Below are 12,875 nucleotides of genomic sequence, written 5' to 3'. Positions count from 1 at the left end.
CACTAGGTTTTGGGCACCGCTCCTATCTTTGATTTCCAAGTCAAATTCTTGTAATAAGAGCACCCAACGAATTAATCTCGGTTTTGATTCCTTTTTTGCCAACAAGTACTTTAGTGCCGCGTGATTCGAATACACTACTACCTTGGAACCAAGAAGATAGGCTCGGAACTTGTCCAAAGCAAAAACAATAGCTAGGAGTTCCTTTTCGGTAGTAGTGTAGTTGGATTGGGCTCCGTCTAATGTTTTGGAAGCATAAGCTATGACATGGGGAATCTTACCCTCGCGTTGTGCTAACGCGGCTCCTATCGCATAATTCGAAGCATCACACATGATTTCAAAGGGTTGAGTCCAATTGGGTCCTCGTACAATAGGGGCTTGTGTCAATGCTACCTTGAGTTTGTCATATGCTTCCATACATTCCTTGCTCATCTCAAATTCGGTGTCTTTTTGAAGTAATCGAGAGAGAGGTAAGGCCACCTTGCTAAAGTCCTTGATGAATCTCCGGTAGAATCCTGCATGTCCAAGAAAAGAACGGACTTCCCTCTCGGAGGAGGGGTAAGGTAAACTAAAGAGGGGGATGGTTACCTCAACTTTCTTGAACATTTCTACCATTTTTGGGTCGAGTTCTATGCGCTTTTTAGCTTTCTTTGCAAGTGTTGGAAATGGAATTGGTTGAGCAATTTCTTCTTCCAAGGTTCTTTTGGCCTTGGTTGTCTCCTTTGTTGGTTGGGCTTCATCCTCAACTATGGCTTGTGGTGTCTCCTCTTCTACTACCTCTTCTATATCTATTCTCTCTTCCTCATGCTTTACCATATACAAGCCGAAAGGGGCTCATGCCAATGGGTGTCTTGTAAGCCGTTCGATAGGCCCATAGTGCATCGGAGAGTTTAGTGCTCCAATCTTTCCTATTCGGCTTTACAATCCTTTCCAACACATGCTTGATTTCCCGGTTAGAGACTTCGGCTTGGCCGTTTGTCTGAGGGTGGTAAGCCGTGGTGACTTTGTGGATGATGCCATATTTTCTCATGAGGCCGTCTATTCTTTTGTTGCAAAAGTGGGATCCTTGGTCACTTATGATTGCTCTTGGGGCGCCAAAGCGACAAATGATGTTGTTCCTCACAAAAGAATACACAACATTAGCGTCATCCGTTCGGGTGGGGATTGCCTCAACCTATTTTGACACATAATCGACGGCTAACAAGATGTAGAGAAAGCCATTGGAATTTGGAAATGGTCCCATGAAGTCGATTCCCCATACGTCAAAGATTTCGCAAAAAAGCATATTTTGATGGGGAATTTCGTCCTTCTTGGAAATATCTCCAAACCTAATACATTGGGGACAACCATGAAATGACATTTTTCAAAATTTAAGACAAGGTTTGTTTTGGTGCATCTTTCTAAGACTTTTTCAAGGTTACCTAAGCAATGCTCAAATGACTCACCATACACGCTAAAATCATCCATGAAAACTTCCATCGATTGCTTTAGAAAGTCCGCAAATAGGCTCATCATGCATCTTTGAAACGTTGCCGGTGCATTGCATAGGCCAAATGGCATACGCTTGTAAGCATACGTTCCAAAGGAGCAAGTAAATGTAGTTTTTTCTTGGTCTTCTAGAGCAATATGAATTTGGAAGTATCCGGAATAGCCATCAAGAAAACAATAGTATGATTTACCGGCTAACCGATCAAGCATTTGATCGATAAATGGTAGTGGAAAATGGTCTTTTCTTGTGGCCGCATTCAATCTTCGGTAGTCTATGCATACTCTCCAAGAATTCTGCACTCTTGTTGCTATAAGTTCACCACTTTCGTTTTTGATTGTTGTCACTCCGGACTTCTTTGGCACTACTTGGACTGGGCTTACCCATTCGCTATCCGAGATAGGGTAGATGATGTCCGCTTCAAGTAGCTTAGTGACTTCTTTCTTCACCACCTCAAGAATGGTTGGGTTAAGTCTCCTTTGAGGTTGTCGGACCGGTCTTGCTCCTTCTTCAAGAAATATGCGGTGCTCGCATACTTGGGGGCTTATTCCCACTAGATCCGCCAAACTCCACCCAAATGCCCTTTTGTTTTTCCTCAATACATTCAGCAATTTTTCTTCTTGTTGAGGAGTTAACTCTTGAGCAATTATCACGGGTAGCTTTTGGGCTTCATCAAGGTATGAATACCTTAAGTGAGGTGGTAGTGGCTTCAATTCCATCTTCTTGTCATTCTTTGAAGTTTGAGTTTCCGGATGGTTTGTATGGTGTGTGGTGTTTGGTTCGCTCGACTCTTCATTTGCTTCTTTGACCATGCACTTCTCATCTAATCTTGCAAGATGCACTTCGGCTACTATGTTATCGATTGGGTCACACCGAAATAGAGAATGATTCTCCGGTGGATGCTTCATTGCTTCCTCTAAGCTAAAGCTTACAGCCGCCAAAGTGTTATCTTCTTGAAGGCTTGGGCACTCATCCGTGTGGTGAGAGTAGCAAGAGCAAATGCCACATACTCTTTGAGGGACCAATTGTTGGTTGTGTTGTTGAGGTGGTGGAGGGTGTTGTTGATATGATTGAGGTTGTTGTAGTTGTTGTTGGTTCAATTGGAGTTGCCTCAAAACGGATGTCATCTCATTCAAGGATTGAGTTAGAGCGGTAGCTTCACTACTAGTTGATACCTCGTTCACGGTCCTTGGACGGTTGACTCTTCGCTTCATATGTTGATTGGATTCGGCTAAGTCAATAATAAGTTGCCATGCCTCCTCCGCGGTTTTATATTTGGACAAAGAACCATTGCTAGAAGTGTCCAAGAGGGTTCTATCTTGCTCTCGCATCCCTTGACATATGTATCCAAGCAATACTTGAGTGTCGAGCATGTGATTAGGGCACGCATCTAGTAGTTTGCGAAACCGTTCCCAATACTCATAGAGTGGTTCCGTCTCACCTTGCACAATACAAGACATTTCTTTCCTTAGCCTATCCATCTTTTCCGGGGGTAAGAATTTATCCAAGAACCCCCTTCTAAGTAGGTCCCAATCGGAGGTAACTTCACTAGAGAGAGTGTAGAACCATTCTTTGGCCTTATCCTCAAGAGAGAAAGGGAAAGCAAACAACCATATCGCAACTTCATCGGACCCTTCCCGTCTAGTAGTCGAGCATATGCGATGGAAGTCCTTGAGATGTCGAATAGGGTCTTGTGCGGGAAGCCCGTAAAACTTGGGTAGGAGATTGATCAAAGCGGTCTTCAATTCAAAATTCGCATTCAAATTGGGGTGAGTTACATGAAGGGGTTGAAGGACATAATCCGGTGCACCCGCTTCCTTGATAGTAACTCTCCTAAAATTGTCCTTAACCCTTGCTCCTTTGGTCTTTTTAAGCTTTTCCCGCCAAGGTGTTTCTCCAAGAGTGGGATCCTTAACTGCCTCCACGCCTAAGTCACGTGACTTCTTAAAAATGATATTCGCAAATCGGCGCGCACGCGCAAGGTACGCGCGCGCGCCGTTGAGACGTCTTGTAATGTGCGCGGAGGCGTGATGTACGCGTACGCGCCCATGAAGATCCTGGCTTAGCCGCTTCTCAAGCCGGCTCTTGGCTTTGGCTCCACGTTGCCCTATCCGCGCGGGCGCGCAAGGTGCGCGCACGCGCCCATGCGGAAACCTCCAAAGCTTAATCCTCATGCTTCCTTCCTTTGTACCCGTCTTCCTTCTCTCTTTCGGTCCATTCCTACTCTATATCCTGAAACCACTTAACACACAAATCACGGCATCGAATGGCATCAAGAGAAGATTAGAAATGTATCTATTTTAGTGCGAAATAAGCATGTTTTCATTCATGAGGAGCAACTAGGAAAGGAATGCAAAATCTTGTATTTTCATATAGAAAGTGTGTGGAATCATTGATAAAACCCCTGAAATCAGCACAAGATAAACCCTCAAGTTGGGGTTTGTCAGTGGGTTCTCATCGAATGAGTAGACCGCAAGGCAGGACTACAACTACAGGATCGTGGCAGCCTTGAGAGTTCGGGTTGAGGAGCTGGAATGGCAACTACCAAACCCCGTACACCAGCGAATCCAGGATCTCAAACAGGAGAACTGAAAGCTTAGGTCTGACCTTTAGAAGTATAACGACTTATTCGAGACTTGAATGGAGGGTTGACTATGGTTGCAAGTTTCTACATTCACAGTTTAGCAGCTTATTGTTAAGTCTTCGTCCTTTACTGTTGTTCATGTTTAGTAGTTATTCCTGTTTGCGTTTTTCTGTTGTTAACGTCAATGGTGAGTCTTGTAACGTGGTGAACGGTGATGTTGTTGTTGGGTATACTTTGCTTTTCAGTAATTTCCAAGGATGGTTGACGAACTAATGATGCAAATGTTCAGGTTAATTACATATTTTACGGTGGTTGGGTCTGTGAATTATATTTACTCAAACTTAATTTATTTAACTTAACTCTGGTAAACTTAGGCATGCTGCAGCAAAAAATAGGGACCTAGGACTTAGTGCCCTAATAGTTAATTTATTTAACTTACCGAGGAAGTCCACAGTGGAACCAACTACTATGTAACCACAAAATTTTGTATAACTGCTGACGTTGAGTTAATTTTTTGTTTAAATTAATTGAATTACTTTTCCAACCATAAAATTGGGTATAGTCTGCTACCAATGCCATAGGATATTATTTACCTATCTAATGAGAAGGAAGGTGTTGTTTCTCCTGTCTTGTCAAACAGACGTGAATAGGCGTGCAGATGTGGTGGAAAAAGGTTGATGTGTGATTGGATAAAGGTAGGGAAAACCCTAAATTGCATTTGAAGTTAGGGTCAACCTTGAGTGAATTTTCCCGTGTGCTGTATTGTCCCAGAAGACGCCTACAGAAACGATGCCATTCGGCCCATTAGGCCATAACACCAAAAAAGCCCATGAATAAGAAACCAAATGATGGGGTTCAGTATGCATTCTATGACACGAATTGGGCCGCTCTTGAACACATTAGGTGAATACAATTAACAGTGGCCTTATGTTTGAGTAGCTACACGTGTGTCATATTTATGAACTGCAATGTTAATGGGAATCGTCTAAAGCACACTAGTTTCCTAACCCACTGTACTTCCATTCTATTCTGCCCTTGCTCACACTTTTCCGGATGGAGTTACACAAAGAGAAAAGTATCGAGGATGCAATGAAGCGTCGAAGAAGAGCAACCAAGGATGAATCAATGGAGCGGGTAACCACCGTGGACGATGCAGTCAGCGGTGTCGATGATCACACACAGGTATGAGAACGTTGTTCTTTTTCTGCAAAAGTGTGGTTTTTTTTCGTTCTTTATCATCCGGTTTAGTATCACTTGCACACGGAAACGGTGACATGCTTCCCTTCTGTCGTCATTGTTCAGAAACCGTCAACCGGAGATGACATGATTTTGGGGATCCTGAAGACGCAAGCGAACCAAATATAGGCTCTAACCGCAGTTGTGGCACAGCACGGTCTGGTGCTGGAACTTCTCACATCTTTGAATGTACCTGCTGCTTGTGACAACAAACCGATCATGGACCTGAACCTAAACTTGCATCCTTTTGGAGGAGTGCATATTTACCCAAGCGATGGAACACTTCAAGAGACGGTGAAAGAGGTAGCGAACACCAGAATGTTCCCAGATGAAGCTCCGACACGCCAAGAGTGTCCTCCACCAAAACCAGAGGACGTTGTCCGAGGTATATCAGCCCCACCGCCTACAAGGATGGCCAGGGTCAATAAGGGAAAAGCCGGTACTCCCCAACCAGCACCACAAGTCAACTTACAAGTTTGTAGTTCTCCAAACGGATTTTATTTTCAGGTTATTGTTGGTTTATTTTTTTAAAGATATTCTCCGTGGTATTTATATACATATGTATATGTAATTTCCTTCATGTCAGAGAAAGCTGTCCTTTAAAGATGAAGGAGAATCATCACAAGACCTCATAAGAAACATAAGGTCCACAGGTCCTGGCTCTCCATGGACATTTTACACACACAGGAGTGCGGACATTAGGTCAGAGGAGACTCCAAAGGTACATGAAACACTGCATGGAAACCCTGGATCCCCATTGTTTTGTATGTTTAGGGTCAACTTGCTCAATTTTTCTCATTCGTGTCGAAAGAAAGATATGTTTTCGGTCTGGACAAAATTTTTTTTTCTTTTCGTATAGGTCCGGACGACAAATATTTGGGTTCATTACCTTTTCTTGGGCCGGCATATGTGGCAATTTGGAATTTAATTTTTTTTACTACGTAGCCCAACATTTGCATGTCCAATTTGGTGACCATTAATGTTTAAGGGGCCACTACTGCATCTTGGGCCACAGGTGGCTTTAGTTAGACCCAATAGCCTTCTCATAGTCTGATGGAATGCTTTCCTTACTAATCATTATTGTTTGGATCACTTTTTTATTTAACTGCAAGTGGGTTATTTTCCGTGAAACCGTGAACTGTTTATGTCTTGCTATGCAAATATAATAACCTTCGGACCATTGGGTATACTCTTAAGGTTTTATTCATGTTGGGCCCGTATACTAAGAAATTTAAGAAATTTTATTTCCGCGATTCCAACACCCTCATGGAGAAGCAATGCTTGGACCTCTCATTCTGGCCCCCCGCCAGGGATGCAGTTTGTTGGCCACGAGCTCGCTGTTGCGGCCTACATCTTTGCCAACGGCCTACAACTGAGGTAAGCAGTTACATTTTTCGGGTTCTCTTGTTTAGTAGTCTACAATTATTTCTAGAATTAGAAACTACTTTCACCACTCATGGCTATTTTTGTTTTTTCTGTATGGTGACCTGGCAGCGAAATCTTGGTGGAGAATGAACATTGCACCGGGAATTGGGAAGCCCTTTGGACATTACGCCCTGGAGAGGAGGTCGTCGACGACGTAAGTGGCTTGAATTTTTTATTTCCTCACAGCATGGTTACATTCTTTCCGAATACATCCGTTAATTGTTTGCGCTTAAATTTACCAACACGTAGGTTATCAACCTTGTCGTGGCAATGTTTTCCTCAAATATGGCTGAGAAACAAAGGTGGTGGCTTCCTACCACGTTTGCGGTGAGTTTGTTAACCAGTTAAATTTTGTTCGGGCAAAAGGATAAGTACTCTCGATTGGCAATTAAACTCCTTCATAATTTTGTTCACCTAAATGATATTTTTTGCAGCAAATAGCGATGAGCCCAGGCCACCATTGCAAGTCAACCCTGGATTACATCGTAGCTAAGTACATGGGTTTCGTCGACAATCTACTGAAGGTGAATCTTCTCAGACCCAAGATTTTTACTAACGGTTTAAACGGTCATCATAGTTACAATCTCACTGGCGAGTGTCCCTGTTGGTGCAGATTTATGTTCCTCTCCACATGGGACGCCACTGTTATTTGATGATTGTTGACATGTGGGATCAGAATTTGATTTATCTGGATTCATTAAAGTCCACCGTCGAGCGACAGGCTCGAATAGACCAAATATTGGAAGTTGTTTCCTCTCACTACTGATTCTCGTCTAATCTCCCTCTGATTTTCTTTTTTTTTTATCTCATTCGCTTCTAGATTTTGTTCATTTGTTACAATGACATGATTGCCCCTTTAACAATAAGCAAAATTTGTTCCCCATAGCTGCATAATTTTTAAGATTCATCCCACACATGGTGCTAACAATATGTATCTCACTAATCATTGTAGGCTCGTTTACTTGAGCTATTGTTGTCTGACATGTCTGCATACGAGTGTAAGACGACTGTGCCGAAGTCTATATCAAAGTTTAGGATCCACGAGCCACACATTTCTCAACAGGCTGCGGATTCGTATGTTGTGAACTCTTTCACTGATTCCTTTCTGCCATGCTTACTTTATTCATTATAAAGTTCATTTCTGTGTTTGCGGCAATGACTGCGGAGTTTGGGTTGCAGAGTGGATGATCCAATACGATTTATGGGCATCATATGACCTTCAAGTTAGATAATTAAATGGTTCATTGAATGCTTTCAATCCTGTACATGATTTAGGTTGAATTTCATGTGGTTGTAATGAATATATATGTATTACCATTGTGTGTTCTCCTTTCAGAAGATCAATGGACACACCAGAATGACCATTGCTGTTGATCTAGTTATGGGTGAGCACAACCCAATCTCCGAAGAAGTTCAACAAAAGGCTGTTCAATTCTGGGACAGGAATATGATTTGTTCTTACATGAAAGGAGCCAGACCAAGAAAGAGGACCCGTAGCCCTGTAGGGCCACTAAGTCCCTAAGTTTGATGTGGCTCAAATTATAACATTTTTTGGGTTGTTGAATGCTCTATCAAATGCTTTAATGGATCTCTGGCAGGATGAATTGGCCTGCGTTCAACACTTTCATCGGTGCTCCCTTTTTTGATCAATATGAATGAACCACAATCTGGGTACAACCAACCTTTGTGTGACCGTACTTGTTGGGTTAACATTAGTTGGCGTTAAATGCATCAAATGAGATCTGGTTTGCTATTATTTTTTTGTCTCCATACATGACACTGATGAATTTTTTTGGTTTTGAATTAGTGGTCTCTATTGTACTCAGAAAACAAGATTATTGTATGGCATGTTGTGAATGTTCCTCAGTAGATACAAATTGTAAATGAAATGACATTCCATATTTCAGTAGGCACACTTGTCCTTAACGATTACACGAGTCGAAGTGATTGTACCAAGCTCCGCAAGAATGAGTAGTTTTAATATTAGATATAGTAATAACCTTGAGACAAGGAAAACATGAGCCCATGATATAATTAATCTGTGGTACCATGGACTCATTTTTAACCACTAATAAAGCCCGTTACCAGAAGTCACTAAAGAACGTTCACTACCTAGATTGCTTGATAAATGTTTAACCAGTTTAATTCAGCACAGCTTGCACCAAAAGTTAAATAGAACACGCCTGCTTAAAAACACATGAAACTAATTTATGATCAAGGTCTACTGACAAATAATAAGGATGGCATACTAAATGGAAGTGGACCTGTGAGTATATCAAAGACTATTAATTATTTTACGCCTTACTATTACTAGTCCTAGTATTGGTTTCATTAATCTCATGTTAGTCCTCAATAATGGAAGTGGACCTACGAGTATATCAAAGACTCTTAATTAATTTACGCCTTACTATTACTAGTTCTAGTATTGGTTTCATTAATTTCATGTTAGTCTTTCAATGGTTCCGCAGATGTTAATTGCACTTCTTTCGACCACGAATAGAAGGCTAATACACACACTTCATCTAATGAATGTACACAAATAGCAAATAGCTGGCTGCAATAATTTCCCATATGAAAGATATAACTTGTGATCCATATTTCCTTTATCGGTGGTAGAAATGACATTTCATTGGCACTAAATTAGGCAGTGTTTTTACCCATCCAATACTATACTCAAGCAAAGATAGAAACTAACACTTCAGAAAACAAAGAGCATAAAGCACAGCTATTATATTAGGAAACTGAATTCTCTAATGAACACCAACTTTGACTACTAATTATGCTGGAAACCTCAAACCCAGTCTTGAACTGATATCAGTTATTTGAGTCATCAGCTGCACAGGTAAAAGTAAATATAATCACTCAATTTCGGTTTGAAAATTTCTTTTAAGGTGCCACCAGAACATGAGTGCAGAAGTCAGATTTTTAACTAGGAGAAGCTTACCAAAACCACGTACCTGTGTTAGTAAATCATCGGTGTTACTTATCATGTTCTTCTCCCATTCCATAGTCTCATTACGTCCAGTTGCAGCATAAATTTCATGTTGTAATCAAATCTTCGAACCTGATGCCTCTAAGCAAACCTGCGTAGCCAAATTATTGGGTCCAGGAACACCCTTCTTGCCGTGTTCAAATCTAACCTGCACGCCAAACAGCCATCAAAAGGAAACAAAAACACATAATTTTTGAAACACAAAACTCTACTTGCTACAATAAGAAATGGTATGCGGTGTTTTCACCCCTTCCGTTGGCAATGACCCCTCTGACCCTAAATTTGTCGCCTCAAAATCTTTGCTCTCTTCAGCTTTGGAAACAAAGGACCGGTCGGCTTGCAGTGTCATTTTGTGTGCCCCGTTTTGCGGCAACGGGTGCAGCACCTTTTCTGTCCGCCCTGCCTCATCACACGAGGGGCACCCTTGGTCTTCGCCACAACAGGGTCATGTAAGTCAACCGTATCAAGAGCTTTCTTCTGACGGACATTTTCAGGGCCTCTATCCTATTTCTGACACAGCGTATGGAGACCGTTAAACGCCTGTGTACTGTGCGGCTGCATGAAGTACACCATGGCGCAATAAGAAACCAATTTCACTACCAACTTCCGTTATCTCAGCATACTTATCCAACGACTTTGCATCCTTGCGCCACCTCTTCAGAACCAGCCTCTCAGGAATTCGAGTCAAATGCTTATGCTTCATTACAAAAAATATATGCCGACAAGGAATTCCCTTTTGGCTCTAAAAATTGCATCGGCACTCCATTTTCCTTGAAACCCTATCATACAACACAATCACCTCTCTACCTGGGTCGTCGTATTCCTCCAATGTGTACACCATTGTAGTTGAACGTCTAATCTTGGCTACAAAATTAACTTCACCGACACCCACTATTTCCTTCTTCGCATCAACGAATATCTCCCGTGTGTATGCATCTGCAGCATACTTTTCAAGAGGATCCAAACAAGTTATCATAACCAGCATCCCATGGAGTGATCTAAATTGTGCAAGCAATTCATTATTTCGGTACTCTCACACGACCAACTTCAAATTTTGAACCATATCAACGAGACTGTGCCTAGACTTAAGAAAATTCTTCACGTACGCGTTAATGCCTTCACACCGGGATGTTGTCCGAAAACCTGCACAGAACTTGTCTTTTAGATACGCATTAGCCCACATCATCCTCTTCTGAAAAGTTTCTTTGGCCCAAAAACTATTTTGCAACCCATACTCTTCAACGGCATCATCCCACTCAGCCTCAAATTCATCTATTTCCATCTCTGAATGCAGCCACCGGGTAAAACATTGCCACAGTCCCTCTTCCTTCACATTAGCGGTTACGTTCTTCTCCATATGCCAAGCACACAATCAATGCGTTGCCTCCGGAAAAATAGACTTGATTGCAGCTTTCATTGAATCACAGCCATCCGTGATGACATCCGACGGCTTCTTGTTACGCATGACTTCCAACAAATTTTCCAGCAACCACTTATAAGACCCAACGCTTTCATCTAACACCAAGCCAAACCCAAATATTGTCGTCTGCTTATGGTTATTCACACAAGAAAATATCACCATCGGTCTCTGATATTTATTTTTCTTATAGGTCGAATCAAAGGCTAGAACATCCCCAAAGTATTGGTAATCAACTCTACTGCCACCATCCGCCCAAAACATATTGGCTAGCATATTATCCTTAGTAAGATTATACCTAGCCATCGACATCGAATCTGCCCCCGCTTTACCCTCCAAGTATACAACAGCGGCGTTAGCGTCCCCATCAATAATCTTTGCACATTTAGCCTTGTTAATATAATTGTAAGCATCCTTCTTAGTGAAGCCCATTAGAGAATAGCCACCAGACTATCCAGCCATATACCCTAGAATCTTAGACGTCGGAACACCATGAGCCTGTATACCAGATATTTGTGCCTTAGCGGAACAACTTATTTCTCTAAAATTCGTCATCATATGAACCATATATGCCGGAGTTAAATCATGGTTATGATCCAATACTATTTTCCTCACCCTCCATATACCATTGACCACATCAAGGTAGACTGATAGCTTTGCCTCACAATTTGTCCGCGTTTCCGGTCTATGACCTCTCTGCCTATCTAGCCTATCATAGTGATGACGTTGTCTCAGGCCCGCTCTATTACAAAAAAATCTACGACGAATAACCCTTCCACTTTCATCTTTTCCCGAGTCACCCTTTCGAATACCAAAACCAAAACATTTGCCTAACCTCCTGTAAAATTCATATGCTGCTTCATCGCTTTGGAATGCCTTATTCATTATCTCTTCCTTACTCAACTGCAATACATCTCCATATTCACCGGCTTCTTCATCCAACATTTCATATCCACTCTCAGCCATTAAAATTTTTAGTGAATTTTGGAGTTCAATAAATTCAACAACGAATATCCTGGAAGAATATTTGCATCAAAATAAATAATAAAAGTAACTGCTCAGTAACACAGCAACAAAAAAATCTCCTCACCAGTGTGATTCATTAATTCCAAAAATACAATACCGGAGTGGCAGAACAGAATATTTCCTAAACAATTACTCATCATCATGCAGCAAAAATATCTGACATCACAAATTACTCATCAACTTAGTCTAAACAATTTTACAATCAATCATGCAACAACAACAACAAGCTCTTTTTATTTCTAAAAATTTTTCTCGACCATCATTACTTCAAAAAAATATTTTACATCACAAATTATATGCATTAGCAACAAATCCCCCATAAAACTTACAAAAAAAGAAAAATTGGCGTAAATTGTATTTGCTTATTTTTCATCACATCCTCTGTTGTTAGCAAAAAACCTGCAATACTAATTTTAACTTCTCTACCACCTTACAACTCAAACACACCCTTGCATCAACATACAACCAAGCATAATCTTCAATGTACAAAATTAAAGTGTTATGTCGGAAAAACTTACCGGCTTAAATGGTTTGGACACAAATCAGCACCGCTCCCTGTCCTTTTCCTTCGTACCCTTCAACTTTTCCGGCCTTTCACTATGTACTGCCGTCACCCTTCCCCCTCCTGAAATCGTTACAGCATCTGGGTTACCCTAGTTCCTCCAAGGCTCCAACACTTCTTTCACATATTATTATTATTATTATTATTATT

At 41.4% G+C, this 12,875-nt stretch overlaps 4 protein-coding genes and 1 long non-coding RNA gene across 5 annotated transcripts in view; 1 reads left to right on the top strand and 4 right to left on the bottom strand.

The window, feature by feature from the left end:
• LOC107626900 overlaps positions 1-2,964 on the bottom strand; it is a 3,962-nt gene extending 998 nt beyond the window's left edge. Inside the window, exons 1-3 of the mRNA XM_016329793.1 lie at positions 2,171-2,964; positions 1,259-1,325; positions 586-804 (exon numbers count right to left, since the gene is read on the bottom strand). Of these exons, the coding sequence (XP_016185279.1) occupies positions 586-804; positions 1,259-1,325; positions 2,171-2,964 (1,080 nt within the window). The remainder of the gene's footprint in view (positions 1-585; positions 805-1,258; positions 1,326-2,170) is intronic.
• LOC110268724 (ubiquitin-like-specific protease 1A) lies at positions 3,874-8,505 on the top strand. Its single transcript, XM_021115543.1, has 5 exons — positions 3,874-6,680; positions 6,798-6,882; positions 6,978-7,055; positions 7,163-7,252; positions 7,342-8,505. Exons 1-5 carry the CDS (start codon positions 6,448-6,450, stop codon positions 7,492-7,494), a joined length of 639 nt encoding a protein of 212 aa, XP_020971202.1. The 5' UTR covers positions 3,874-6,447; the 3' UTR covers positions 7,495-8,505.
• LOC107626901 lies at positions 9,704-10,137 on the bottom strand. The gene is made up of 2 exons (XR_002355124.1): positions 9,968-10,137; positions 9,704-9,868 (listed from the first exon to the last, which is right to left on the bottom strand). It is a non-coding gene; the product is annotated as an uncharacterized LOC107626901 (long non-coding RNA).
• On the bottom strand, positions 11,093-11,569 carry LOC107626902 (protein FAR1-RELATED SEQUENCE 4-like). The gene has a single exon (XM_016329795.1). The coding sequence runs from the start codon at positions 11,567-11,569 to the stop codon at positions 11,093-11,095; it is 477 nt and encodes a 158-aa protein (XP_016185281.1).
• Positions 11,588-12,103, bottom strand: LOC107626904 (putative protein FAR1-RELATED SEQUENCE 10). The gene has a single exon (XM_016329796.1). It carries the CDS (start codon positions 12,101-12,103, stop codon positions 11,588-11,590), a length of 516 nt encoding a protein of 171 aa, XP_016185282.1.

The sequence above is a fragment of the Arachis ipaensis genome, chromosome B02 (assembly GCF_000816755.2).
Source record: "Arachis ipaensis cultivar K30076 chromosome B02, Araip1.1, whole genome shotgun sequence".
NCBI classification, from domain to species: Eukaryota; Viridiplantae; Streptophyta; class Magnoliopsida; order Fabales; family Fabaceae; genus Arachis; species Arachis ipaensis.
Note: the sequence above shows the minus strand (reverse complement) of the source record. Positions and strands in the feature narration are given on the sequence as shown.

Excerpts from the sequence above, each read along its gene's own strand:
- LOC107626904 (XM_016329796.1), bottom strand. The coding sequence starts at position 12,103 with ATGGCTGAGAGTGGATATGAAATGTTGGATGAAGAAGCCGGTGAATAT.
- LOC107626902 (XM_016329795.1), bottom strand. The coding sequence starts at position 11,569 with ATGGGCTTCACTAAGAAGGATGCTTACAATTATATTAACAAGGCTAAA.
- LOC110268724 (XM_021115543.1), top strand. The coding sequence starts at position 6,448 with ATGTCTTGCTATGCAAATATAATAACCTTCGGACCATTGGGTATACTC. Across the intron at positions 6,883-6,977 it reads GAGAGGAGGTCGTCGACGAC|GTTATCAACCTTGTCGTGGC; the intron begins GTAAGTGGCTTG and ends ACCAACACGTAG. Across the intron at positions 7,253-7,341 it reads TCGTCGACAATCTACTGAAG|ATTTATGTTCCTCTCCACAT; the intron begins GTGAATCTTCTC and ends CTGTTGGTGCAG.